Source organism: Eschscholzia californica, unplaced genomic scaffold, assembly GCF_041429995.1.
Source record: "Eschscholzia californica isolate CP2 unplaced genomic scaffold, dmEscCali1.0.p SCAF_2, whole genome shotgun sequence".
Classification (NCBI taxonomy): domain Eukaryota; kingdom Viridiplantae; phylum Streptophyta; class Magnoliopsida; order Ranunculales; family Papaveraceae; genus Eschscholzia; species Eschscholzia californica.
The window spans coordinates 31,465,179-31,490,631 of record NW_028238309.1 but is presented as its reverse complement, the minus strand read 5'-3'; the positions used below and the strand labels follow the sequence as shown (position 1 = coordinate 31,490,631).

Here is a 25,453-nt window from a genome sequence, read left to right as displayed (position 1 = left end):
CCAAAATACGAATTGTTTTAATTAAGTAATAAATACATTATATATTGTCAACACGGGTATAATTGGAAAATCTATGGATTTTATATGATAAAAGAGGAATGGGACTCTTAATTTAGGACAGACGAAAAAGGAATACGGGACTCTTAAATTGGGACAGAGGGAGTATATACGTTAGTTTTTTGTCTACATATCATTATTTTCACATAAATAATGAAGTAGTGTTAGAGAGAGAAAAAAACAAACAAAAAAAAAAATTATGTTTGAAGGTCGCCGGAGAAGATGATGAGGTGTCGAGAAGATGAAGTGGTAGAGAGAGGTGATGAGATGGAGGAGCCTTTTTTTATAGCATCTTCTAAAAGTAGAAGCCCCTTAGCAAAACATGAAAAGTCAATCTTATTTGACTAGTTTTAAGAAAAGTCTTTATTCCCCGGAAAATTTTCTTTATTCCAACCGTGGCCTTAATATTTTACATAAGTGGAAGGTCACGAAATTGGGTAGTCCAATACCCAGATGTTGGAGTCAATAGTTCTGCATAGGGTATAAACTCTCCATTCTCATGGCGATGGCGGTGAAGGTAGGAGTTTTAGCAAGAGAAAGACCTAGAACTGTCCCGTTATATTAAAAAAAATTACATTTACACCCAACACAATTTGTGTTCACATAACAAATTTGTTTGTCCACTTAATGGCAACCTAAATTTTAGGACCAAGCCCCCAGAGGGATTCATAAATTGCCAAATGGTCAGGATGCGATAGGTAGATGACAAGTGGCAAACAACGACTACAGTCAAAATGTGCAGACAAGAGGCCATAGTCTGCAAGGACACTAAACATAACATGAGCCGAAGTTGCTGATACCAGAGGACGAAAGGAGCCCAAACTTTGACTGCTGTGAAGTCTATAGGCTATAGAAATCTCTCATCGTAAGAGCAGCAAATCCCAGGCATCAATGTAAACCCCAAGTTGACAAAATGAACAAAAAGAGAAAGTAACACATTTCCTGTCAATGATCATTTACTATTATGAGATCTATCAAATTTGATAATCAAGTTGATAAAGAACAGCTTCATCATCACCAACCTTGAGCACCAAAACATTTTAATACTGGTTAAAAACTTGATGATAATGCTATCTAAATATATTTGTCATACAGAATATTGCAGATTCAACTATTATCATTCCCATCTTCAGAATAAATGAAGACTTCGCTGCATCAAATAATCAAAAGTAAATTCCTTAGTTGAAAGTTGAACCAATAAAACTAACATCTAGTTTTCTTTTGAATTATATTTCCTCATGTGAATTTCCAATTTTCTCATGACAATAACAAAATACAGTTCAACAAAATCACCAATAAATATTCGAACTTGAGGGTGGGTCAATAAACAATCCAGTTTTAGTTTATTCCTCAAGCATCTACCTACACGTGAGAACAGCTACTAGTTCATTCCTAATATAACTTTGTGGCACAGAATCTATCGTAAGAGTTTATCTGGTGGTTGCAGGATATAATTCAGTAAATTAAATGGAAAACAAGACCGGTTAAATCTAGTCTTCATTTCAATGGCACCACAAATACAGCAAATAAATGATGAGATAAATCAAATATGGTGTCTGCCAAACTTAAGAAAATCATCCAAGACTTGGAACTACAAATAGTTACTATCAAGATTTAAAGAATAAGATGAGCTCCCCTTCTGGGAAATATAAACTGCTTTCTTACATAATTTTATGTCAATTGACAAAATGAGGGACAAGCATAAGCAAACTATTGCCATTGGAATAGAGGTAAGAACATAGTGTTTACAAATTATGACTATGAGGCTATAAATTGTTGCTAGTTAAACAGTTATAGACTTATCTATTCATCAAAACAAATTGCTAGTGAACTAGTTAAAAAGTTTAACCATTACTCGCTGATTAGCTAACATATAAATATCGCAAATCTCTTTAACTACTCACCGAAGATAGATATCTATAATAAATCTATAGCGACAGTCTCGTTGATGACCCCCAATGAGAGAGCAATGCACGAAAAAAAACAGATTAAAAAGATTTCACTACATACGGGGAGAATATTGTACGATAAAGTTCCATTATCGGTTATCGCCTGCTAAAACTTCAAACAATCCACAGCAACTCTTCCAAGATGTTGATTGGGCCATCGGTGGAATAATTCTTACCTGTTCTTGCTTCTGATTCATCCAAAAAGCAAACATAATCATATATAGACTCTTGTAAATTACATCTGGAAATAGAGATTGAATTATCACATTATGTGCTTGGAAGTATTATTTACCTGCTTTTGTGAGCTTTCAGGTGTCTGAGCTTCTTTTTTATTTTGACTTCCACCACTAGCATCGACACAACGGACATCTGACAGTAGAACTATGTTGTCATCAATTTCCTTTGTAGGCGAATGGATCGGTCTTGAATCCTCAACTTTCTCAACGCTCACCAACATTTTGGCTTTGTAATCTTCATTACTACTACCATCTGATGATATACCACCAATTACTGATTGCTTGATAGATTCAACACACTCGATACAACCAGTTCCACCATTACGATCTACATCAGTCTCATTCACAATCTCAATTACCTCAATAACTTCCTCTGGTTTATTCTGTGGTCTTTCTTCACCATTTTCAGAGCCTCCCGTAACGAATTTTTGATCAGATTTAGATAATTCAACAGAATCACAATAGTCTTTATTTTTCTCAATTAATTGATCAAGATTTTCCTCCTCGGATGCAGCAGGATTGCTACCACTGCTGTCTTCCTTCAAATCATCAGTTCTTAAATGAACATCCTCTGTAAAGATATATATATATATATATATATATACAGAGAGAGGGAGAGAAGGTTCAATTAACAAACTAGTTTAAATACGATATCGACTGAAATGGGGAGACAATATTAATGATTAGAAAGGAGCCATTATGAAGTTCAACAATAATAGAAAAATCAAATAATAAAGGGAAAATGGGATCAAAACAGATTGGGGAGTAAACAAAGGCAAAGGGAATAACTGAAATTGCATACCATGTGGTTGAGAGTTTGGAGGAGAATTGATGTTCAATCCTCCAGCTTTCTGCTTTCTTTTTGCAGCTTTCTTCTTTCCACCCATGATTATTCTTATGAATAGCGTAAGACCAAATGAGAGGGGAAGAGAAAGAAAAGTTGATTATAGTGACAGATTGACTCCCCTTTCTTCTATCTCTTCTTTAGGTCACTAGCTAGGCTCACCTCTGTCTCTTGGGTACTCAAACTATAACTTCCTATATCTTCATTCTCAACCGTATCGGGTTGAATCCCAAGAATAGTGACCTAGCCTGAAACTGAAGTGTATCACCAAGCCCTGAAAAGACATAGCTGGTTAAAACCAGGCAAAAGTACATTTTCACTAGCTAAGGCCCCAAAGGCATACTCAGTTACCAACAAGCAACCAAGATAATGAAGATGTTTCAACAATGTTTTGGAAAGCGGTTGTCTGCCGCAAAGGGGTTCTCTGAGAAAGTGAGGTGTATGCTTCGAGGCATAGAAGGCGCACATTGATATTGAGAAGACAATTTTCCACGGTATTTACATAAGAAAATATATATATGCCATATTCTTTTGTACTTCGCATAAATAATATAAATTATGTGTTAAAACAAACTAAGATTACCAACATGCAACCAAGATAATGAAGATGTCTCAACAATACATTAAAAAGTTGTTGTCCGCCTCAACGCGGGTTGCTTTGAGAAAGTGAGCCTTGAGGCTGCGCTTCGAGACGTAAAAGGCGTACATTGATTTTGAGAAGATACATTCTACCATATTAATATATGAAAAAACATACCATATTCTTTTGCACTTTGTTATAATATTATAAAGTTTTTAAGTGTTTAAACAAACTCAAATTATTAATATGTTTGTGTCGCATAAACTCCAAGACATAATAAAACTAACAGATTAACACTCCAAACCTCATCTAAGGTAAAGCTTCTTACACTAAGCTTTCAACTCCTATGTCAACGCAAAAATACACTGTGAATCCAATCCAACCCCAGGGCTTATGAAGATACTTACTACTTACTAGATTGAGTATACACAACAAGCACTGTTGATCAAGTACTTAAAGCCCCACTGTTATGGGAGTACTGACTAATGAGACATGAACTTTAGTTTCAATGCTAACTTTACACATTTTCCACTTTTCATGCGATATCAGCCTTAACAACTATTAGTAATTACAACATTTGTTTCTATTTTATTATACTTGCTAGAAACCGTATCCTAAAGGAATCCAGAGTCAGATGGCCTAAATTATATTGCACTACAAGAAAATGAAAAACATAGACCAAGCGACAATATAATAATGTTCATGAGCTAATTCATGCATTTTAAATTAATTTTGATCATAACGATACATGTAAATACAAACATACAGAAACAGGTCCAATGATCTTTTTTTTCTGAAACTTCGTATGAATATTAGAATATATATTAAGAAAAAGTATAATTAGGGTACAGGGTACATATCTATATTAGATTGGACTACTATGTTATGACATTATGTTAACCCAATTTAAGACTCTATCATGATAAGACATTAATTTAGCCCCTAATATATTCCTGCTCCAATGACATAATAGTCATTTAACATCTTCTTGCAGCACCATACTCGCTTGGTTGGTCTCCTTACAAATCTTGTTGTTTCTATCCTTCAATATGGCTATTGGAATTGTATTCCAAATTTTTGCCTTTCTTTCTCCTTCTAGACTTCGGCCATAGTTTGATTGCATTTTGGATGCAGGAGGGCTGGAACCAGCTGACCAGACCCGACCTCTTAAAGTGCTGCCAAAGATATAAAGCAATCTTACAATGGACGAGTATGTGATCTGTTGTCTCCTCTGCTTCTTTGCATAGGACACATCTGGTTGAAAGTTGAAAACCCCTGTGGTTCAATTGATCCACAGTTGGAATTTTATGAACACAAGCAGCCCATATAGTGATACTCACTCTTAGAGGGACATTTTTGTTCCAAATGAGTTTATAAATGGGAAATTCCTTATCTGTGGCATCACGCTTTGCTCTTTTATATAGTGCCATGCTACCCAATGAGTTTGCATAGATAGTGTCATGCTACCCAATGCATCCTTCTACCCCCTGCGTTCGAAAAGAACTCAAACATCTTTGTCCATGTGTTTTAGAACTTCAGCAGAAGCATGAAAAGGCGAAAATATATTAGCTGTGCAGACAGGAATGCTTTAACTAGGGTTAGCTCTCAAGTACCACATATAAACATATTAAATACTTAGAAGTTCATCTTATGACATTTCAGTCCCTTAAGATGAAATTAGTAGTTATCTAGCTTATAAACATATTAAATACTTAGAAGTTCATCTTATGACATTTCAGTCCCTTCAGATGAAATTAGTAGTTATCTAGCTTCACGAACTCAATCTGAGATATTTGAGTCTGAACTAAATCAAACACACAGATAGTAATTAAATCAGCACTAATTAATTTAACGTGTTCTCAAAAAACCAATATCTGAAAAGGTTTAGGCAAATCTAGATAGAATGTCATAAGCAGTATATGAAATCTAACACATCAAAGCAAACCCAGAAAACCTATGAAGGAATCGAAATAAAAAAAGTAGGAACCTACCGACCTCTTTCTCTGTTCAAAAACAGCAACAAAATCAACCTTTGAGAAAAAACCCTTAGTTGTTCTAGGTTTATTCCTCCCCAGCACTCTCTCTCTCTCTCTCTCTCTCTCTCTCTCTCTCTCTCTCTCTTTCCCGTCTCTATCCTATTTTGTCCCGGCACAGTAGAAGTGCCTCTCTCTATCACAGACTCGCACACAATCTCTCTCGGTATAGTTTGGTATATTAAATCTCTCTTGATAAGGTTAAAAAGTATATAAATCAACAAGTGTATAATACTCAGGAGCATCTCCCATGGGACACTCAATCTCTAACACTTCGTCACATATGACTTTTTGGAGTTTTTGTTAAAAAATCATCTCCAATGGAACACTTTGTTAGACATTATATTACGAAGTGGACACATTTATTACATAGTGTCTAAAGAGAAAAACTTTAAAACTAGAGTGTCTCTTTGAGACTCTCTAAGTGTCAATATAATATTTAAACCAATAGGAACGTTTTCTCTTCAACTACTTTTTTCATATTCAATTTAAAAGTAACATGTGTATTAAGTAAGAAATTTAAGAGATCACCATTGGAGACCAAACAAATTTAGAGTGTCTCTATATTGACACTGGAAAAAGAGAATTTTTATTTAACACTTGACAACTAGACTTTTAGAGTGTTTATTATAGTGTCCCATTGGAGATGCTCTCAGAGAAAGTAAATGTATAACCTGGGATCTTAAAAGGAATAAGGGGGGTCTCCACAAGTTCGGCTCATATCTTACGCCCAGAACTTGGGAGATACTAGCGTTGTGCTACTTAATGACTTAATTCTGGACTGTCTAGAAAGATCTCAGTCGGCCTCACATCTTGAAGTGTTTAAGCCCGATTGGACTCCACGTATCTAGAAGAGGAAACTTCTCCTTTTAAGTCTATCACTCCGGCAAGATATATACAAAGTATCCTTGAACCTAGGAACTTTCACTTATCAAAGATCCGGGATAGACTCGAAGAGAAACCCTAGATACGCCAAAGATGCAACTTCCCTTACGGTTTGACGGCTACCGCCTCACCACCGCCACTAATCACAGTCGGTTTAACTTCGCCTATAAAAAGGCCCCCACTTCGTCCTTCACAGGACACGATCTCAGGACAGCTAAACACCAGATGGTCCACCATACGTTCCCCTAACTGGGAGGTCGGCCGAAAGAAACCTGCTCTGCATTAAACGCCCTTTGCACGAATAGATCAATCCTGGGATCTTAAAAGGAATAACGGGGTCTTGAACCGTAAGGGAAGTTACCTTTTTTGCGTATCTAGAGTTTTTCTTCGAGTCTATCCCGGATATTTGATAAGTGAAAGTTCCGAAGTTCAACGATACTTTGTATATATTTTGTCGGAGTGATAGACTTTAAAGGAGAAGTTTCCTCTTCTAGATACGTGGAGTCCAATCGGGCTTAAACACTCAAGATGTGAGGCCGACTGAGATCTTTCTAGAAAGTCCGGGATTAAGTCATTAGGTCGCGCAGCGCTGATATCTTCCCAGTTCTGGGCTTAAGATATGGGCCGAACCTGTGGAGACCCCCCTTATTCCTTTTAAGATCCCAGGGCTGATCTATCCATGTCAAGGGCGTTTAGTGCAGAGTTGATTTCTTTCAACCGACCTCTAAGTTAGGGGAACGTATGGTGGACCGTTAGGTGTTTAGCTGTCTTGTTGCCTTAAGCCGAGTCGTTCCAAGAGACTTCAGGTCTGATCTTGACTCTTCAGACGTTAGTCAACGTCTGGACATTTTATGCATCATCATGAGTCCCGCCACTCCTTAGTTGAAAGTAAAGAGACTAAAGAGTAGAAGTAACTCGTGTGTTTTTACTTTATTTGAAGGCCTGAAGTCGAGAGTATTACCTATCCCAAAGCTGTATCGAGAAACTCTTTGGGTCTTACCTTGACCAGGGCTAGTTGGTGGAACTCAGCATTGTGCTATGCTCCAGAGCTGATTGGTACCTGCTAAGTGGAGGTATTTTTCGGCCGAGTGTTGTTTTGGCAAGAGTCATCCCAGCCGTGCTTTTGTCTTAACGTGTGGTTTACTTTCCCAAGACACGTTTCGTCTTCTGCGCAAGTAATTTATCTTTTCCATGCGTGATTTTGTGACGTCATAGATTTGATCCTCTGATCATGTGCTTTCAGCGTTGATCTTCTGGGTTATTGCACACGACAGTTCTTTCCCTCACGCGAAGACGCGTGGAGTCTTGCTATTTGGGGATAGAATGCGTTACCTTAAAATCTACTGTCATTCTATCAGACCTTATCGATCTCGAGCCATGTGTATCCCTTGGTCATCATTCCTTCGTGTGTTCCCGAGATATGTTTGGTCTTTGTCTTCTATGACCCTTGTTTGTTTTCAAGAAGTCCCTTGGTCATCTTCTTTTACTATAAATAACTTGCTTTGGTTATCTAATTCCTTATCACCGAAAGTTCGAGAGGGAATTTAAGAGAGCCCCTCTTTTGAGGTTGTCTTCTCATTTTTCCCGTTTCTGCCAAAGATCCGAGATGCGGCCTCTGTTTGAGTTTATACAAGATCGCCTGCTTGAGGAGTGTTTCTTCATAATGACCGTGGTAAAAGATGGGTTTCTTCATAATGGTCGTGGTAATCCCATGAGCTATTTTTGAGGATCCCTCAAGGTAGTTGAGATGCCAGTGCTGCCTCCGATTGGGATGCTCAGGACATGGTGATGATGACAAAGGGGGTTATTTTTCCCTTGGTTGTCTTCTTGTCTTGGCAACTTTTCTGAAAAGGGGTACCTGGTAATTTCTCAGTTTCCGTCTAACCAAATGGCGTGGATGTTCTTCTAGTCTTTCACGTTCTTTGGTTTTTTTTTCCTTACCCTGTCTCTTCTTTTTGTTAATTTTTCGTCCCATTTACAATTTCTTCTGTAATAGATTTGAATGGTCGTACTCTTCTTGATATATTCGTGTTGCAATTTTTTCTGTAATAAGCTTAGTTAAGTAATTGAATAAAATCACCTGTTAGAGCTCTCCCCTTACTGTTTATTGTTTCCTAACATTGGCCACCATCTTATGAAAGAGCGATGATTTATCTCCAATACTGACTATTCGGTTCATTTTTCCCTGACCGATCCATCTGTTCGTTCCGCCTTCCCCTGACTTAGGCCTATAAATATGACTCGAATGGGTGGATAATTCCATCCATTTCCTTCACGGCTAGTTGGTCCATCGAGGGTCTTCTTCCCTGAGATAAACTTGAGAATAGTTTTCGTCGGACGCTTCTTGCTGAAAGTTTTTACGTTCGCCATTATCACACAAATGTTGAACGTGAAGGTCCGATCAGGGTCTTTCGGTTTATCGGCTTGTCCGTTTTTGAGAACTTAGAAGCGATTCTGTTCGGCGAACCCTTCTGTCCCTTGCAACTCTCCCAGAGAGGGGTATTGGACGACGACCGGCGAGTGACTTTTGAAATAACGGGATATTTGGTTCGTTTGCTAGACGGTAGTCTCGTGGCAGTGGTTATACAAACTTCCATATACCTAATTCCTTCTGATGTAATTTCTCTGTCTGCCTCCTCTCCCGTTTCTTCTTCTTCGTCCAACCTGTAAATAGTTGATGATGGGCGTCTCTTGATGCTCTTCTTTTTTACTCTGGTTTTATCTGCAAATACTTAAATGCGGAGTGGTTATTTATCTAAAGCCCTAATCTTACTAATCATTCCCTAACTTACTACGCATGGTTTGAATGATCGCTTCTGCGAAATTCAAAGAAAGTTAGGCTTAATCTATCATGCTCTAATCTTACTATTTCTTCCTACTAAAATAGAACCCAAATTAGCGCGACTCTGTAAATCATGACGATTTCCGAGCTTACCTTTGTCCCTGATCAGGGCTATTGCTCCCACGGTTGTCTTTTATTTAATCTGATTTTGAACCGTTTAGCTAGAATTTCTCCTTGGACCCCTGGTCGTTGCTTTTTCACTGCCAGGGTTGGTTTTGTTGGCTTAAGCGCAACCAGTTTGGCTAGGACTTCTCCTTAGACCTCCAAACGCAGCTTTCGCTATCAGAGCTGATTTCGTCAGCTTGAGCTTGACTAGTTTACCTAGGACTTCTCGTTAGACCTCCAGTCGTGGCTTTTGCTATCAGAGCTGATTTCGTTGGCTTGAGCACAACTAGTTTAACTAGGACTTCTCCTTAGACCTCCGATCGCAGCTTTCGCTATCAGAGTCGATTTCGTCAGCTTGAGCTTGACTAGTTTACTTAGGACTTCTCCTTAGACCTCTGGTCGTGGCTTTTGCTATCAGAGTTGGTTTCGTTGGCTTGAGCTCAACTAGTTAAACTAGGACTTCTCCTTGGACCTCTGGTCGTGGCTTTCGCTATCAGAGCTGGTTGCGTCGGCTTGAGCTCGACTAGTTTAACTAGGACTTCCCCTTAGACCTCTAGTCGTGGCTTTCGTTATCAGAGCTGGTTTCGTTGGCTTGAGCACAACTACTTTTCGTCAGGACTCCTACCGTGCCCCTTGTCGTTGCCTTAGCTACCAGGGCTGTCTTCCTCATTTCAAGTATGAATAGTTTCGCAAGGACTTCTCCTTCTACCCGCGGTCATCTTCGCCAGGGTTGTACTTTAACTAGGACTTCTCCTTGGGGATCCTCAGGGATCACGTTTTACTCGAGTAAAGAGTTTAAGTTTAACTAGGACTTCTCCTTGCGAGGCCTCGGGTCACAGTCGTAGCTACCAGAGCTACCTCATTTGCCGGCTTGAGCTGATCAGTTTGACTTGGACTTCTCCTTGGGACCTTGGTGAAAGGTCAGTTTTACTCAAGTAAAGTTCAGTTTAACTAGGACTGCTCCTAGAGCCCTCGGTCGTAGCTACCGAGGCTATCTTGTCCCTGGTCGTGGCTCTCGCTAGCAGGGTTGTTTTTAAATTAGGGCCCTTGGTCGTTACTCTCGCTACCAAGGCTACCTTTAGGTCCCCTGGTCGTGGCTTTCGCTGTCAGGGCTACCTGCTCGATTCAGAGCGAGATGAGTTTAACCAGGACTCCTCCTTTTATAGCTTTTTTGTTAAAACTATTTTAATTTGTTAGAATATGTAGCTAGTAATGCTACCTCTTTTGCCTAATGGCTTTATTTAAAGGAAAGTAGATTAGGGGTAGTGATGACCTGAGTCTTTCAGCTCTGCATGTCTGCCATGGGGTCATCGTAGAACACTTTGTCTCCTCTGATTGTGGTCGGGTTGAATGCTTCTTCCTCGCAGTCTTGGGCGGAAATAAGGTAACATTCCCGGGCTATTTTCTGGTCTCTTCTGACCGTCCCTATGTGATTCGTTCCCGGAACTGGGAATTTCATCTTATCGACAATGGCGAAGTTTAACATTATCGCTTTTGCCGATTCTCATTCACCGATTAGTACTGGCAGGGTTGCTACTACATCTATTTCAACCTGGTTGTCGCCGAACCCTGTCAAGCAAGATTTATAAGATTTGAGGTGGTGATGACTTACCCCGAGTTTTTGGAAGCATGTCTGACTCATGACTTCTGTCAAGGTTCTGGTATCGGCCAGGATGCGTCCTACCCTCCAATTGGCCACTACAACCTTTATTACCAATGGATCCGCGTGTGGAGTTATTACCCCAACTAGATCGTCATCAGTAAAGACGATGGGTGGAGTTTCCACGACAGGTTTGATTAGTAGGACTGGCGGGTTCTTCGCCTCGTTGGCGTATCTACGCTGTTCCCCTTTAGTTGCTCCGCCGAGGGTTGGTCCTCCTGCTATGGTGTTGATATTTCCCTTTACTCAAGTTGGTCCCTCCAGACCTTTGTTTGCCTTTTTGAAAGTCAGACCCTGCTCGTTGGTTTCCGGTCCCGATCCAATTCCTGCCCTGTTTACCGACCTTTTGTTCCGGTTTTCGTAGGGTCGCTGCTATTTTTGGATGTACTTATCCAGTTCTCCCTTTATTACCATTTCTTCGATAAGATTTTTTAGGTGCCAACAATTGTCGGTCTTGTGGCCGTTGTGTTGACCAAAAACTACACCTGGGCCCTCGACGATAAAATGTCCATCGAGACGTCAAGCCCAACCCGGCTCGCTTGTCCTTGTTTGGGCCCAGCCCAGAAGTCTCTTAATGGGCACTCGTCAACTAGACCCTAAAACTCGTGTCAAGGCCCAATCACGTGCAAAGAGTTTCCACGTGCACAAAGCTCCACACGCCCGAATCTCCACACGTCTGGCGCTCGACACGTCTATATCTCCACGCACCACGTGTCAAAGATCACTTGACGATGAGATCCTCGACATGTCACATATGCCCATAATGACATAGATCTCAAGCTTGGTCAACGTAACTCCAGACACAATTATCCCCCATTAATGACATGCATAACATGGTAACGTCTCACATAAATGTGAGACCATGCACATGCACAATCGGAGTAGTTGCCAGAGAACATGCACAACCGTTGTGCATGTACAGCCAGTATACACGTCACCATATCCCAGGTATCTTACCATGCATTTACTCCGTAACGGTCAGCCTTTACTCCTCCCAACGGATCACTCCTCAAGCCTATATAAAGAGGAGCACTTTCATTTCTCAAGACATCGAATACAGAGCAAAGCAACCCATACTACTTCTTCTTCTCCACTCGCTCTCTGTTCTTCGATTATCCTTGAGACGTTTTGCATACAAGTTCACCTGGTTCTGGTCGTCGACACTACTAGACGCCTCAAGGGTGTTAAAGCTTATCCTTGCTTGACGCTTCCTGTTCGACGCTTCCGGCTCGACGCTTCCTGCTCGACGCTTCCAGACGTCTTCGAGGAGATCACAACCTTCTTCTTGCTCGACGCTACTGGTAACATCTACTCTCATACTTCTGATCATTTCACTCCCGTAGATTCGAACTCCGGTCATTCTACGAGCCTAGCCACTCTCCAATTATACATCAACGGTTATACCCTCGGCTTTTCATTTATTATCCATTGTAATACTTTGCTGACTTGACCGTCGGAGGGCCCTTGGCAGGCACCATCCCGGTGTCCCCCCAAGCCTTCACGGGTTTGTTTGTGTTTGTTCACCTTCTTTTGCAGGTTTCTTTCACACGTTGCTGGTGCCCATCAATCAAGAATTCGACGTTTGGAATTCCAGAAGACGTTCACGCTTCCGACCTTCTGACTTCCGACCCGTAGACTTTTCACCGTCTACAGTTTGGCGCCCACCATGGGGCCTCAGCAACTAACAACGAAGACAATCAGCCAAATGGAAGAAAACATGACATCTGCTCCTCTTGACGTTTCTGCTCAACTTGCTGCACTTTACCGCTCAAGTACGAGAGAACTCTGAACGCTTCAAAGCGTTGGAAGAAGAGAACCTGTTGGTTAGAGCAGAGAACCAATTACTCCAGAAAAAAATTACTGAACTTTCTATGATGACTCCAGGAGGTTCCAGAATTCATACCTCGAGAAATGCCAGACCAGTTCCTACAAGTACAGAAGGAGCAGGCCCCTCGAGTCAAGAAGTTCCTGTAACAGCTGGAGGATCAACTCCAGTCCCTACCGCTACTCCTGTCACACCATTACGTGTCTCCCAGCACACGCATCAAACTCTTCCAACAACTACACCCTTTCACTCTTCTCTCCCATATACTTTACCTACTATGTATCCTATGACAAACGGATCAACTCAAGTTAATGTATCTTCTGATTCGCTTCCGTTTGCGTTTACAGGTACTCCTCTAGAACAGGCAATGGCAAAGAAATTGGCAGAGATGGAAGCATTGATTACACGTATTCCAGGAATGCCCACTCCTTTAAAAAAGAGTCTTCCTCACAGTTACGCTGACTCGCCCTTTGTCGATGCTATCGCGTTGGTGGAGATGTCAAAGAAGTTTTCTTTCCCGAACATGAAGATGTATGATGGTACGTCTGACCCAGATGACCACATTGCCTCTTACAAACAGAGGATGTTCACAGCAGCTATTCCAAGAGACCTGCGTGAAGCCTGCATGTGCAAAAGTTTTGGGTCTAGTCTCATCGGACCAGCATTGCAGTGGTACACAAACCTCCCAAATAACTCGATTGCATCATTTGCTCAGTTGACGGACACCTTTGTCGAACAATTCGCCAGCAGCAAAAAGTTGGAAAAACTTTCTGGTGACTTGTACAGAGTCCACCAAAGAAGAGGAGAACCACTACGTGACTACGTGGGAAGATTTAACAGGGAGAAAGTATCTATCCCTTATTGTAACCAGGAAACTGCTGTAGACGCCTTCAGAAAAGGTCTTCTACCAGATGGAGAACTTTACAAAGAACTCACAAAGTTCAACTGCACTACAATGGAAGACGTATTAGCAAGGGTGTGGGTAGAAATTCGTTGGGAAGAAGACGAAGCCCACCGAAACAGGTCATACTCGTATGAAGGAAGAAACAGTGATCGACGCTCTAGACAGTCCGACAGAAGGAGCGATCGTCGACATGCAGAACCATATCCAACATCCAGAGGACCCTTGTCCAGGGAGAACAGGAAACCATTCAGCAACCCCTCTGGGCGTCCAAGTTATAAAAATCAAGCGCCTGTTCGCTCCAAAATTCCAGAATGCAATCTCAACATTGAACCTGTCGAAGTAGTCGCTGTAATGAAAGGAATGGGCAATGTAGTAAGATGGCCCGCCAAGACAAAAACTCCTAGTGATAAGAGAGACAATACCAAGTGGTGTGAGTTCCACGCTGACCACGGGCACATGACCGCTGACTGCATAGCCCTTCGACTAGAAGTAGCTGAACTCTTGAAGAGAGGTCACCTCACTGACCTATTGACAGATAAAGGGAAAAATACTATAGCCCAAAGAGATGTTCATCCAAAGGAACCAGAGGAACCAACTCCAACAAAAACATGTTTGGTTATCACAGGAGGATCAGAAGTAGTGGAGTCAGTCATTCAGCCGCCAAAAGAAGTGCACGTGTAGCGGCCAACCCAGACGCTCACTCATCTAAAACATCTTCACCTGTCTTCACAGACCAAGTTCTCAGCTTCCCAGACAATGAAGCATCAGGGCTCGTCAACCCTCATCATGATGCTCTCGTTATCTCACTTACTATTTCTAATGTTCTTGTTAAAAGAATACTTGTCGATAATGGTTCATCTACTAACGTGTTGTTTTTACATGCATTGCGAGGAATGGGACTGGAAGAAACGAGTATATGTCGCCGACCCACCATTCTCATCGATTTCAGCGGCGAGCAAAAGTACACGCTCGGCGAAATTTCTTTACCTGTTTTTGCAGGTGGAATCAACATGAGTACAACCTTCGTAGTACTCGACAGTCCCTCTGCCTACAACATCATACTTGGACGTCCTTGGATCCACAACATGAGGGCGGTCCCATCAACCTTCCACCAAGTTATAAGGTTCCCTCTCCGTGGGGGGTACGTGAAGTCAAAGGCGAACAGAGGACGTCTCGAAACTGCTACAAAAACACCTTGAAGACGCCCAAAGCTCCCTTATAACAATTACAGACAGAACAACTACTCCATAGTGACCCAGACAAGCCAACTATGGAGGAGTTGGATGAAGTACAGATTCACCCAGAGCTAACGGATCATAAAATACAGATCGGTTCAACACTGAATCCTACGCTCAGAGAAAAGCTAGTAGAATTCCTCACGCTTCACCATGATTGCTTCGCATGGTCACACGCTGACATGATAGGTATTGACCCGCAGGTTATCGTTCATAAATTACAGGTTGATCCGAGCTTCCCTCCGGTCAAGCAAAAGAGGAGAAAGTTTGCTCCAGAAAGAAACAAAGTAATCAACGAAGAAATTCAGAAGTTGATCGACATCGGCTCAGTTCGTGAGGTCCACTATCCCGACTGGCTTGCTAATGTAGTAGTGGTAAAAAAGAAGAATGGCAAGTGGAGAGTGTGTATCGATTTTACCGACCTCAACAAGGCGTGTCCGAAAGACTCCTTTCCATTACCACATATTGACATGCTAGTCGACGCTACATCTGGACACGAACTCCTCAGTTTCATGGATGCCTTCTCCGGGTACAATCAGATCTTGATGCATCCTGATGATCAAGAGAAAACTGCCTTTGTGACAGAAAGAGGCATCTTTTGCTACAAAGTAATGCCCTTCGGCTTAAAGAACGCAGAAGCCACTTACCAGAGGCTCGTCAACCGAATGTTCGCTGAAATGATAGGGGATACGATGGAAGTATATATAGACGACATGTTGGTTAAGTCATTGGAAGCGGAACAACATCTCGATCACCTTCGCCAAGCCTTCGACGTCCTCAAAAGGTATAACATGAAACTAAACCCTGCTAAATGTTCATTTGGTGTTTCCTCAGGAAAGTTCTTAGGTTACATGGTGACACAAAGAGGAATCGAAGCCAACCCAGAACAGATACAAGCAGTCATGAACATTCCATCTCCCACTTGCATAAAAGACGTGCAGAAGTTAGCAGGGAGAGTCGCCGCACTCAGTCGCTTCATATCAAAATCTTCTGAAAAGTGTTACCTTTTCTTCGCCTCCCTACGCAAGTCAAAAAACTTTGAGTGGACGCCAGCATGCGAAGATGCACTTCAGCAACTCAAAGCGTACCTGACCTCACCACCTCTACTCTCAAAACCCAAAGAAGGTGAGAAACTTTACATTTATTTGGCAGTTGCGGAGACAGCAGTAAGCGCTGTGCTGGTACGAGAAGAAGATAAAAAACAACTTCCAGTCTACTACGTGAGCAAATCACTTTTAGACGTAGAGACCCGATACAGCCGGTTAGAAAAGGTTGCCCTTGCACTGGTTACTGCTGCTCGTAAACTCAGACCTTATTTCCAGTGTTACTTAATAGTGGTCGTTACAACATTTCCTCTAAAGAATGTTCTCCACAAACCTGAACTTTCTGGACGTCTCACCAAGTGGGCAGTGGAGCTGAGTGAGTATGACATTTCATACCAACCAAGGACCGCCATCAAATCACAGGTATTTCCTTGTTGATTTTTCACCTAACATACTAATACAGGCAGAGAAAGAGTTGTTGTGCTTAACCGACAAAAGCGAACAGAAGTGGAACCTATCAGTAGATGGTTCAAGCAACATGAACGGTGTAGGGTTGGGAATAGCTCTGACTTCTCCCGAAGGAGATCTAATACAACGAGCTATCCGTTGTGCATTCAAAGCAACAAACAATGAAGCTGAATACGAGGCACTTATAGTTGGGCTTACACTTGCAAAAGAAATGGGAATCCAGAGATTAGACGTTAAGTCAGACTCCCAACTCATTGTCAACCAGTTACAGGGAACTTATCAAGCACGTGACGCCAAGATGACTGCATACCTTGCTCACGTAAAAGAGTTACAAACTTCCTTCAAAGAAATGAACATAACACAGATACCTCGTCTAGAAAATAGACACGCTGATGCGCTCGCTAACCTCGGTTCTTCAATTCAAACAAAGGTAACTCAAAATATTCCTCTAGTTTTGCTCGAGTGGCCAGCAGTGTGGAAAAATCCTACTTCAGAGGTAGCCGCTACGGATCAAATCGATAGCTGGATGAATCCCTTGATTCGATACTTGGAAAATGATGAATTACCAGAAGACAAAGGAGAAGCGAGAAAGATTCGTGCTAAAGCTGCCCGATACACCATACTAGATGGACAACTACTCAAGAGGTCATACTCAGGACCTTATCTCAAGTGTATCACCCCACAAGAAGCCAGGTACGTCCTCACTGAATTACATGCAGGAGAATGTGGGAATCATTCCGGAGGACGCAGTCTAACAATTAGAGTACTCACTGCCGGGTACTATTGGCCAACTATGAGGTCAGATTGCATTGACTTCGTAAAGAAGTGTGATAGTTGTCAGCGCTTCGCACCCACATCTCATCTCCCCCAGAACGTCTCAACTCAATACTATCTCCTTGGCCATTCATGAAATGGGGGATGGACATAGTAGGAAAACTTCCTACAGCACCTGGACATAGTAGGAAAACTTCCTACAGCACCTGGACAACGGGTGTACATGTTAGCTGTGACGGACTACTTCACCAAATGGATTGAAGCAGAAGCATTCCACCAAATTCGAGATAGAGAGGTAAAAAGTTTTATTTGGAAGAATGTCATTTGCAGGTTTGGCGTTCCAAAAGAAATTGTGACCGACAACGGTTCGCAATTCATTAATTTCGACTTTCAAGATTTTTGCAAAGAATGGGGGATCAAACTAAACTTCTCAACTCCGAGATACCCCCAAGCAAATGGACAAGCTGAATCTTCCAACAAAACAATCATGAACACAATAAAGAAACGATTGAAGAAAGCCAAAGGCGCCTGGGCAGATGAACTACCAGGAGTCTTATGGGCGTACAGAACCACTGTTCGAACTCCAACAGGAGAAACTCCTTTCTCACTCGCTTATGGCTCAGAAGCCGTCATACCCGCAGAAGCAGGACTTCCTTCTACCCGTTACCAATGGACAGAAGAAGAAAGTAACTAGCAACAACTCAATCACAATCTCGACACGCTCGATGAAATTCGTGATATGGCAGCCATTAGAAATGCAGCTTACCAACAGAAAGTAGCACATCATTACAACAGAAACATACGAGCTCGAACGTTTAAGGTAGGAGATTGGGTACTTCGAAAAGTGTTCCAGAACACCAAAGAAAGCGGCGCTGGAAAACTTGCACCCACTTGGGAAGGCCCGTATCAGATCACTAAAGTGGTAGGACAAGGCGCGTATAAAATTCAAGCACAAGATGGACGTGACATAAACAACAGTTGGAATGTCGTGCATCTCAAACTGTATCATTTCTAAACTCTATTGTTACTTCTTTGTTTTCTCTCCTGCTTGTACATGTACTGACTTAGGCATCGAAGAGTCGGTGGGATTTCCACCGACTATAGCCCCTCAACGGAAATTGTGCTGGTAAAAACATCTTCACACCAGTACACGTTTCACGCTCACAAGAACATGTCGAGAGGAAATGGGAAGTAGTTTTCGCACTCTAAACTCAAATATTCCATCTTTCGCTTCTCTTTTAGTACTTGACTAACTTGAGCGTCGGAGGGTCAATGGCTATGCCATTGACCACTTGTTTCTTCCCCCGCAGGAAATCGAAGACACCTCTTGCCGAAGGTTAACACAGCCTAAGTCCAACACAAAGTTCAGTACTACACTTAGGCTGGGGGGAGCACACTCATGATGTATTTTCACAGGACAAAGAGATGTGGGAAAAAGCAAGCATGAACGAAGAAGCAATAAAATGCACGTAAAGACGTATGAAGAAGCAACAGTTGAAGAAGCAATAAAATGCACGTAAAGACATATGAAGAAGCAACAGATGAAGAAGCAATAAAATGCACGTAAAGACATGAAGAAGCAACAGATGAAGAAATGCACGTAAAGACATATGAAGAAGCAACAGATGAAGAAACAATAAAAACGCATGAAAAGACAACACAATCCAGGTGTGAATGTACAACAAACTCAACTACAAGACAATCCGTTTGTCTGTCTACATCCGCAAGCATCGACAAAGTGGCAACCCGATTGCTCATTTTCTTTACATATACTTAGCAACCCGATTGCTCATCTGTTTTACATGTACTCGGCAACCCGATTGCTACCCTTCCTGTAAAAGGGTTACATACGACAATCCGATTGTCTTGTACTCGTACTAATGTACGAAATCTTCACACGTATCAATAAAGAATTTCCTGAGGTATTAATTCACTTAAAATCTAAGTCTCTTACTTCTGCTTGTCTTTTTACATGCACAAAATACTTGCACAGATTCGGCATGCTCCACATCTATAAAACATAAGTCAACACGACTTGTAAAATACAACCCGTTTGCTCATACAAAATACTTCATTCAGAATATAAAAAGTGAGAATCAACGTCTCACCAAGTTCAAGTCGGAATACTTAAAAAGAATGGGGCAAAAACTCACCCATTCACGAAGTCTATCAAACTAGTACTGAACCAAAACAGACAAGCAAAGAAAGAAATAGAGTCCACGACTCAAAAGACATCTCTAGTCAGAGCAAAAATCTAGGTGGTAATCAACATCCTTCAGGGCCTCATAACGCTCAATCTCTCTTTCGAGGTCCCATCCTTTATGCTCGTTCGCGACGTACTCCTTCATCATCTCGCCTCGAGCTACTGCCACGGTATTGTAAGTCATCTCTTTAAGCACTCCCGCACACTTCTTATGAGAGATCTTCAACTTGGAGTACTTGGCCTCTAACTCCTCATAGCGCCCTTGCATGGATCTCTCCGACTCTGCGTGGCGACTACTCTCCGCTTCGATCTGCAATTTCAAAGAACTAATATGCTCCTGGGCGTAGTTCGCACTCATCATCGCCTACAACAAAGAATATGGATATTAACACATACAAGTCGGGAAGCCGATGATGTAGCAGACGTCTGCTCTAACACTTTACGAACTACAAACCTGGTAACCACTAAGCGTCGTCTGCTCCAACGCCTTCTGAACACCTATCTTCCTAAGATAGGCCTTATCACTCTCGGAAGTTAAGGAGCTAGAAACACGTCGAAGGGAGGATGGATCTTCGAACACCGACATCGAGGAGGAAAAATCCACGTGCATTGCTCCAGAGTCTGCCTCATGCATATTAACTCTCGAGGAAGAGGGTCCAACACCAGAAGTAGGGGGATGAACGAGCACACGCTCGGGAGACGTTTCGACCCTCGGCTTCTTCGTTGAAATTTTCTTCTTGGAGGCCACCTCCTTAGCTGATGGTACCTTCAAACTCTGTCTTGGAGCCATGTTTCCACCTGTAAGAAACAAAGGAAATAGCTGAAGAAAACATCTACGCGCACGAAGGAAACAGGTAAAAGTCAAACGCCTGGAGAAAGCTGATGAACGCAAAAAACAGAACACGTACCCTGTGCGCGTCTAGGAGCTGCAGACTCAGTCTCTCCGAAAACCAACCTTCTCCAACTCCTCCTCAATACGGGCTCCTCCCAGAAATTCCGGAGCCTGACTATCTGATCGTCACGAGAAAATCCGTGCAAATTTCCGTCTGCTAATTCTACATTACACAGAGCAGATGTCAGAGTAAAACACGTGGAACAAAACATGTGAAACAAAACACGTGGAACAAAACATGTGAAACAAAACATGTGGAACAAAACATGTAAAACAAAACATGCGAAACAAGACGTGTGAAAACAAAACATGTGAAAACCAAACGCACAAGAACAAAGCATGTGAAAGCGTAATCGACGATATGGACGACACTCACGAGCATTTCTCCATTTGAACGAGACATTCCCGCTCTCGCGCAGGGAAAAAACGCCGTCCCTCTTAACAAAAAAGAACTGGCGCTGCCAATTCTTTTCGGAACGTGGCAAACCGACTATAACTTTTGCCATCCTTGGACGGACTTTGAGTTGGTACTGCCTTGATCCATGATCATTTGCTTTCATGAAATAATGGGAAGTTACATCTTGCGCGGTTAAAGGATCGTTCAGATTCTCCCCAAGCTTCTCCAAAGCCATCAACAACCTCCACGCGTTCGGCATGAGTTGAGTGGGGGCTATCCCAAACCTAACCAACACATCCCTCACCAGACAAGAAATGGGGAATCGTATTCCCGCTTCTAGAAAGTTCTCATAAAAGGCATAATATCCAGGCCGACGCGACTCGACTACAGTTTCACCAGGTTCAGGCGCTCTCATCTTTAGAGTTGCTGGAATTTGATAGCTCATCCTGAGGTTTTCTACGCGCTCCTCAGTCAGCACCGATAGTTGTTTTTCCGCATCGATCTCGTCATCAGAAGACGAGTCAACATGAGGCTCTCCACCTAAATGCGGAGAGAGCTCAGCGCTACTTTGTTCGCGGTTGTATGGGAAAGTCCTGGCCATCCTACGTATCAAAAGGAAAACACACTCAGGAATGCCTCACACGAGTACAAGACAGACTAACTGAAAATCGCGTGCAAAATGGAGGCATGTACAAAGTAAAGACACTTACGAATCAAGAACGCGTATAGACGAGTCGCGTTAAATTGAGGTATTTTCCGTACTACTTATAGGATTGAGCAATTTTTTCTCTTGTGCACAGATACACGTCAGAGATTATACATGCATCCTCCTCGTGAGTACATGTACACACCTCCACCTCACAAGTTTATGTATACAACTACGCGTACTACAAGTTTTACATGTACACCCACACGTGCTACTAATTTACGTGTACTCCTACATGCTTCACCGGTTCACTCGTGCGTCAATACGAATTACAAGTTTACTTGTACTACAACTACTACCAGTTTGCATGCACATTTACAACTACTCCTAGTTTACACAACAGCTACAGGTTCCCGTGTATCCCTATAACTACTACGAGTGGATGCATACGCCTACTACAAGTTCACATGCATACGGGAAGTTTCATACAAACACTAATATGGAAGAACATGCTGATCGGTAAGACAAACGAAAAATAGCAAATTCCATACGACGAAAACAGATCGAAGGATCGAAATTTCAAAAAATGGAAAAATGACTTACTTGTTGAGAATTGGTATGAAGATCACGAAGAACGCGAAGAACGAGAGGAAACCGCTTCTAGAAATCCAGAGCTCTAAAAAATTTCACAAACAATAAAATTCAAAGGCCTAAGGATCCCTTTTATAGGGCTCCCAACCCCTGATCAAAGGGCTACGTCGACTCATGGGTCACATCGCCACATGGCAAGATCCTGATGATCCATGACATAAACGCCACCTGGTCGTCCACATGGCACTACTCTGCCAAGTCACCAAATTCGGTCACCCCGAAAAAAGAACTCCCGGCATCGTACCTCGACAACAGTGGACTCTCCACGCTGCCCCAGCAGCATGAAAGTGGTCTCTACGCTGCCCCGGCAGCATGGGAAGCTCCACGCTGCCCAGGCCGCGTGGGGAAGACCCTCGAAGCGCCTCGATTCAAACAACCTTCAACGTGGTCCAATAACGCGAGGGACATCTCGAAACCTGCCCGACGACGGGGAAGATCTCCCGGACTTCTCCTCCCAAGCAAGGCTGCAACATTGTTAGCTGGTTCACACGCCTGACACAGAAATCATCTGACCAACGAGACCACCCTCATTCCCTCTTCCTCATCTACTCTCGAAGGAAATAGACCATTTACTTGGAGAGTGGGGGACAAACTGTGTTGACCAAAAACTACACCTGGGCCCTCGACGATAAAATGTCCATCGAGACGTCAAGCCCAACCCGGCTCGCTTGTCCTTGTTTGGGCCCAGCCCAGAAGTCTCTTAATGGGCACTCGTCAACTAGACCCTAAAACTCGTGTCAAGGCCCAATCACGTGCAAAGAGTTTCCACGTGCACAAAGCTCCACACGCCCGAATCTCCACACGTCTGGCGCTCGACACGTCTATATCTCCACGCACCACGTGTCAAAGATCACTTGACGATGAGATCCTCGACATGTCACATATGCCCATAATGACATAGATCTCAAGCTTGGTCAACGTAACTCCAGACACAATTATCCCCCATTAATGACATGCATAACATGGTAACGTCTCACATAAATGTGAGACCATGCACATGCACAATCGGAGTAGTTGCCAGAGAACATGCACAACCGTTGTGCATGTACAGCCAGTATACACGTCACCATATCCCAGGTATCTTACCATGCATTTACTCCGTAACGGTCAGCCTTTACTCCTCCCAACGGATCACTCCTCAAGCCTATATAAATAGGAGCACTTTCATTTCTCAAGACATCGAATACAGAGCAAAGCAACCCATACTACTTCTTCTTCTCCACTCGCTCTCTGTTCTTCGATTATCCTTGAGACGTTTTGCATACAAGTTCACCTGGTTCTGGTCGTCGACACTACTAGACGCCTCAAGGGTGTTAAAGCTTATCCTTGCTTGACGCTTCCTGTTCGACGCTTCCGGCTCGACGCTTCCTGCTCGACGCTTCCAGACGTCTTCGAGGAGATCACAACCTTCTTCTTGCTCGACGCTACTGGTAACATCTACTCTCATACTTCTGATCATTTCACTCCCGTAGATTCGAACTCCGGTCATTCTACGAGCCTAGCCACTCTCCAATTATACATCAACGGTTATACCCTCGGCTTTTCATTTATTATCCATTGTAATACTTTGCTGACTTGACCGTCGGAGGGCCCTTGGCAGGCACCATCCCGGTGTCCCCCCAAGCCTTCACGGGTTTGTTTGTGTTTGTTCACCTTCTTTTGCAGGTTTCTTTCACACGTTGCTGGTGCCCATCAATCAAGAATTCGACGTTTGGAATTCCAGAAGACGTTCACGCTTCCGACCTTCTGACTTCCGACCCGTAGACTTTTCACCGTCTACAGTTTGGCGCCCACCGTGGGGCCTCAGCAACTAACAACGAAGACAATCAGCCAAATGGAAGAAAACATGACATCTGCTCCTCTTGACGTTTCTGCTCAACTTGCTGCACTTTACCGCTCAAGTACGAGAGAACTCTGAACGCTTCAAAGCGTTGGAAGAAGAGAACCTGTTGGTTAGAGCAGAGAACCAATTACTCCAGAAAAAAATTACTGAACTTTCTATGATGACTCCAGGAGGTTCCAGAATTCATACCTCGAGAAATGCCAGACCAGTTCCTACAAGTACAGAAGGAGCAGGCCCCTCGAGTCAAGAAGTTCCTGTAACAGCTGGAGGATCAACTCCAGTCCCTACCGCTACTCCTGTCACACCATTACGTGTCTCCCAGCACACGCATCAAACTCTTCCAACAACTACACCCTTTCACTCTTCTCTCCCATATACTTTACCTACTATGTATCCTATGACAAACGGATCAACTCAAGTTAATGTATCTTCTGATTCGCTTCCGTTTGCGTTTACAGGTACTCCTCTAGAATAGGCAATGGCAAAGAAATTGGCAGAGATGGAAGCATTGATTACACGTATTCCAGGAATGCCCACTCCTTTAAAAAAGAGTCTTCCTCACAGTTACGCTGACTCGCCCTTTGTCGATGCTATCGCGTTGGTGGAGATGTCAAAGAAGTTTTCTTTCCCGAACATGAAGATGTATGATGGTACGTCTGACCCAGATGACCACATTGCCTCTTACAAACAGAGGATGTTCACAGCAGCTATTCCAAGAGACCTGCGTGAAGCCTGCATGTGCAAAAGTTTTGGGTCTAGTCTCATCGGACCAGCATTGCAGTGGTACACAAACCTCCCAAATAACTCGATTGCATCATTTGCTCAGTTGACGGACACCTTTGTCGAACAATTCGCCAGCAGCAAAAAGTTGGAAAAACTTTCTGGTGACTTGTACAGAGTCCACCAAAGAAGAGGAGAACCACTACGTGACTACGTGGGAAGATTTAACAGGGAGAAAGTATCTATCCCTTATTGTAACCAGGAAACTGCTGTAGACGCCTTCAGAAAAGGTCTTCTACCAGATGGAGAACTTTACAAAGAACTCACAAAGTTCAACTGCACTACAATGGAAGACGTATTAGCAAGGGTGTGGGTAGAAATTCGTTGGGAAGAAGACGAAGCCCACCGAAACAGGTCATACTCGTATGAAGGAAGAAACAGTGATCGACGCTCTAGACAGTCCGACAGAAGGAGCGATCGTCGACATGCAGAACCATATCCAACATCCAGAGGACCCTTGTCCAGGGAGAACAGGAAACCATTCAGCAACCCCTCTGGGCGTCCAAGTGATAAAAATCAAGCGCCTGTTCGCTCCAAAATTCCAGAATGCAATCTCAACATTGAACCTGTCGAAGTAGTCGCTGTAATGAAAGGAATGGGC

The 25,453-nt window shown here is 42.8% G+C and overlaps 1 protein-coding gene across 6 annotated transcripts; it reads right to left on the bottom strand.

Annotated features, from left to right (window-relative positions):
• Positions 1–995: 995 nt before the first annotated feature.
• LOC147557404 (uncharacterized) lies at positions 996–5,978 on the bottom strand. 6 transcript variants are annotated; one of them, XM_086658268.1, is made up of 5 exons: positions 5,658–5,978; positions 3,045–3,360; positions 2,299–2,813; positions 2,084–2,194; positions 996–1,207 (listed from the first exon to the last, which is right to left on the bottom strand). In XM_086658268.1, exons 2-4 carry the CDS (start codon positions 3,127–3,129, stop codon positions 2,096–2,098), a joined length of 699 nt encoding a protein of 232 aa, XP_086514394.1. In that variant the 5' UTR covers positions 3,130–3,360; positions 5,658–5,978; the 3' UTR covers positions 996–1,207; positions 2,084–2,095. The 6 variants fall into 6 exon arrangements, with proteins under 6 accessions (XP_086514394.1, XP_086514396.1, XP_086514393.1 ...); XM_086658270.1 differs by having other exon boundaries at positions 2,068–2,194; positions 5,662–5,882; XM_086658267.1 differs by having other exon boundaries at positions 5,662–5,882.
• Between the last annotated feature and the right edge of the window lie 19,475 nt (positions 5,979–25,453).

Bases quoted from the DNA above. Each gene is read 5' to 3' on its own strand.
- LOC147557404 (XM_086658268.1), bottom strand. From the start codon at position 3,129: ATGGGTGGAAAGAAGAAAGCTGCAAAAAGAAAGCAGAAAGCTGGAGGA. The intron at 2,814-3,044 runs GTATGCAATTTC...ATATCTTTACAG, and splicing joins TCCAAACTCTCAACCACATG to AGGATGTTCATTTAAGAACT. The intron at 2,195-2,298 runs GTAAATAATACT...TGGATGAATCAG, and splicing joins CTGAAAGCTCACAAAAGCAG to AAGCAAGAACAGGTAAGAAT.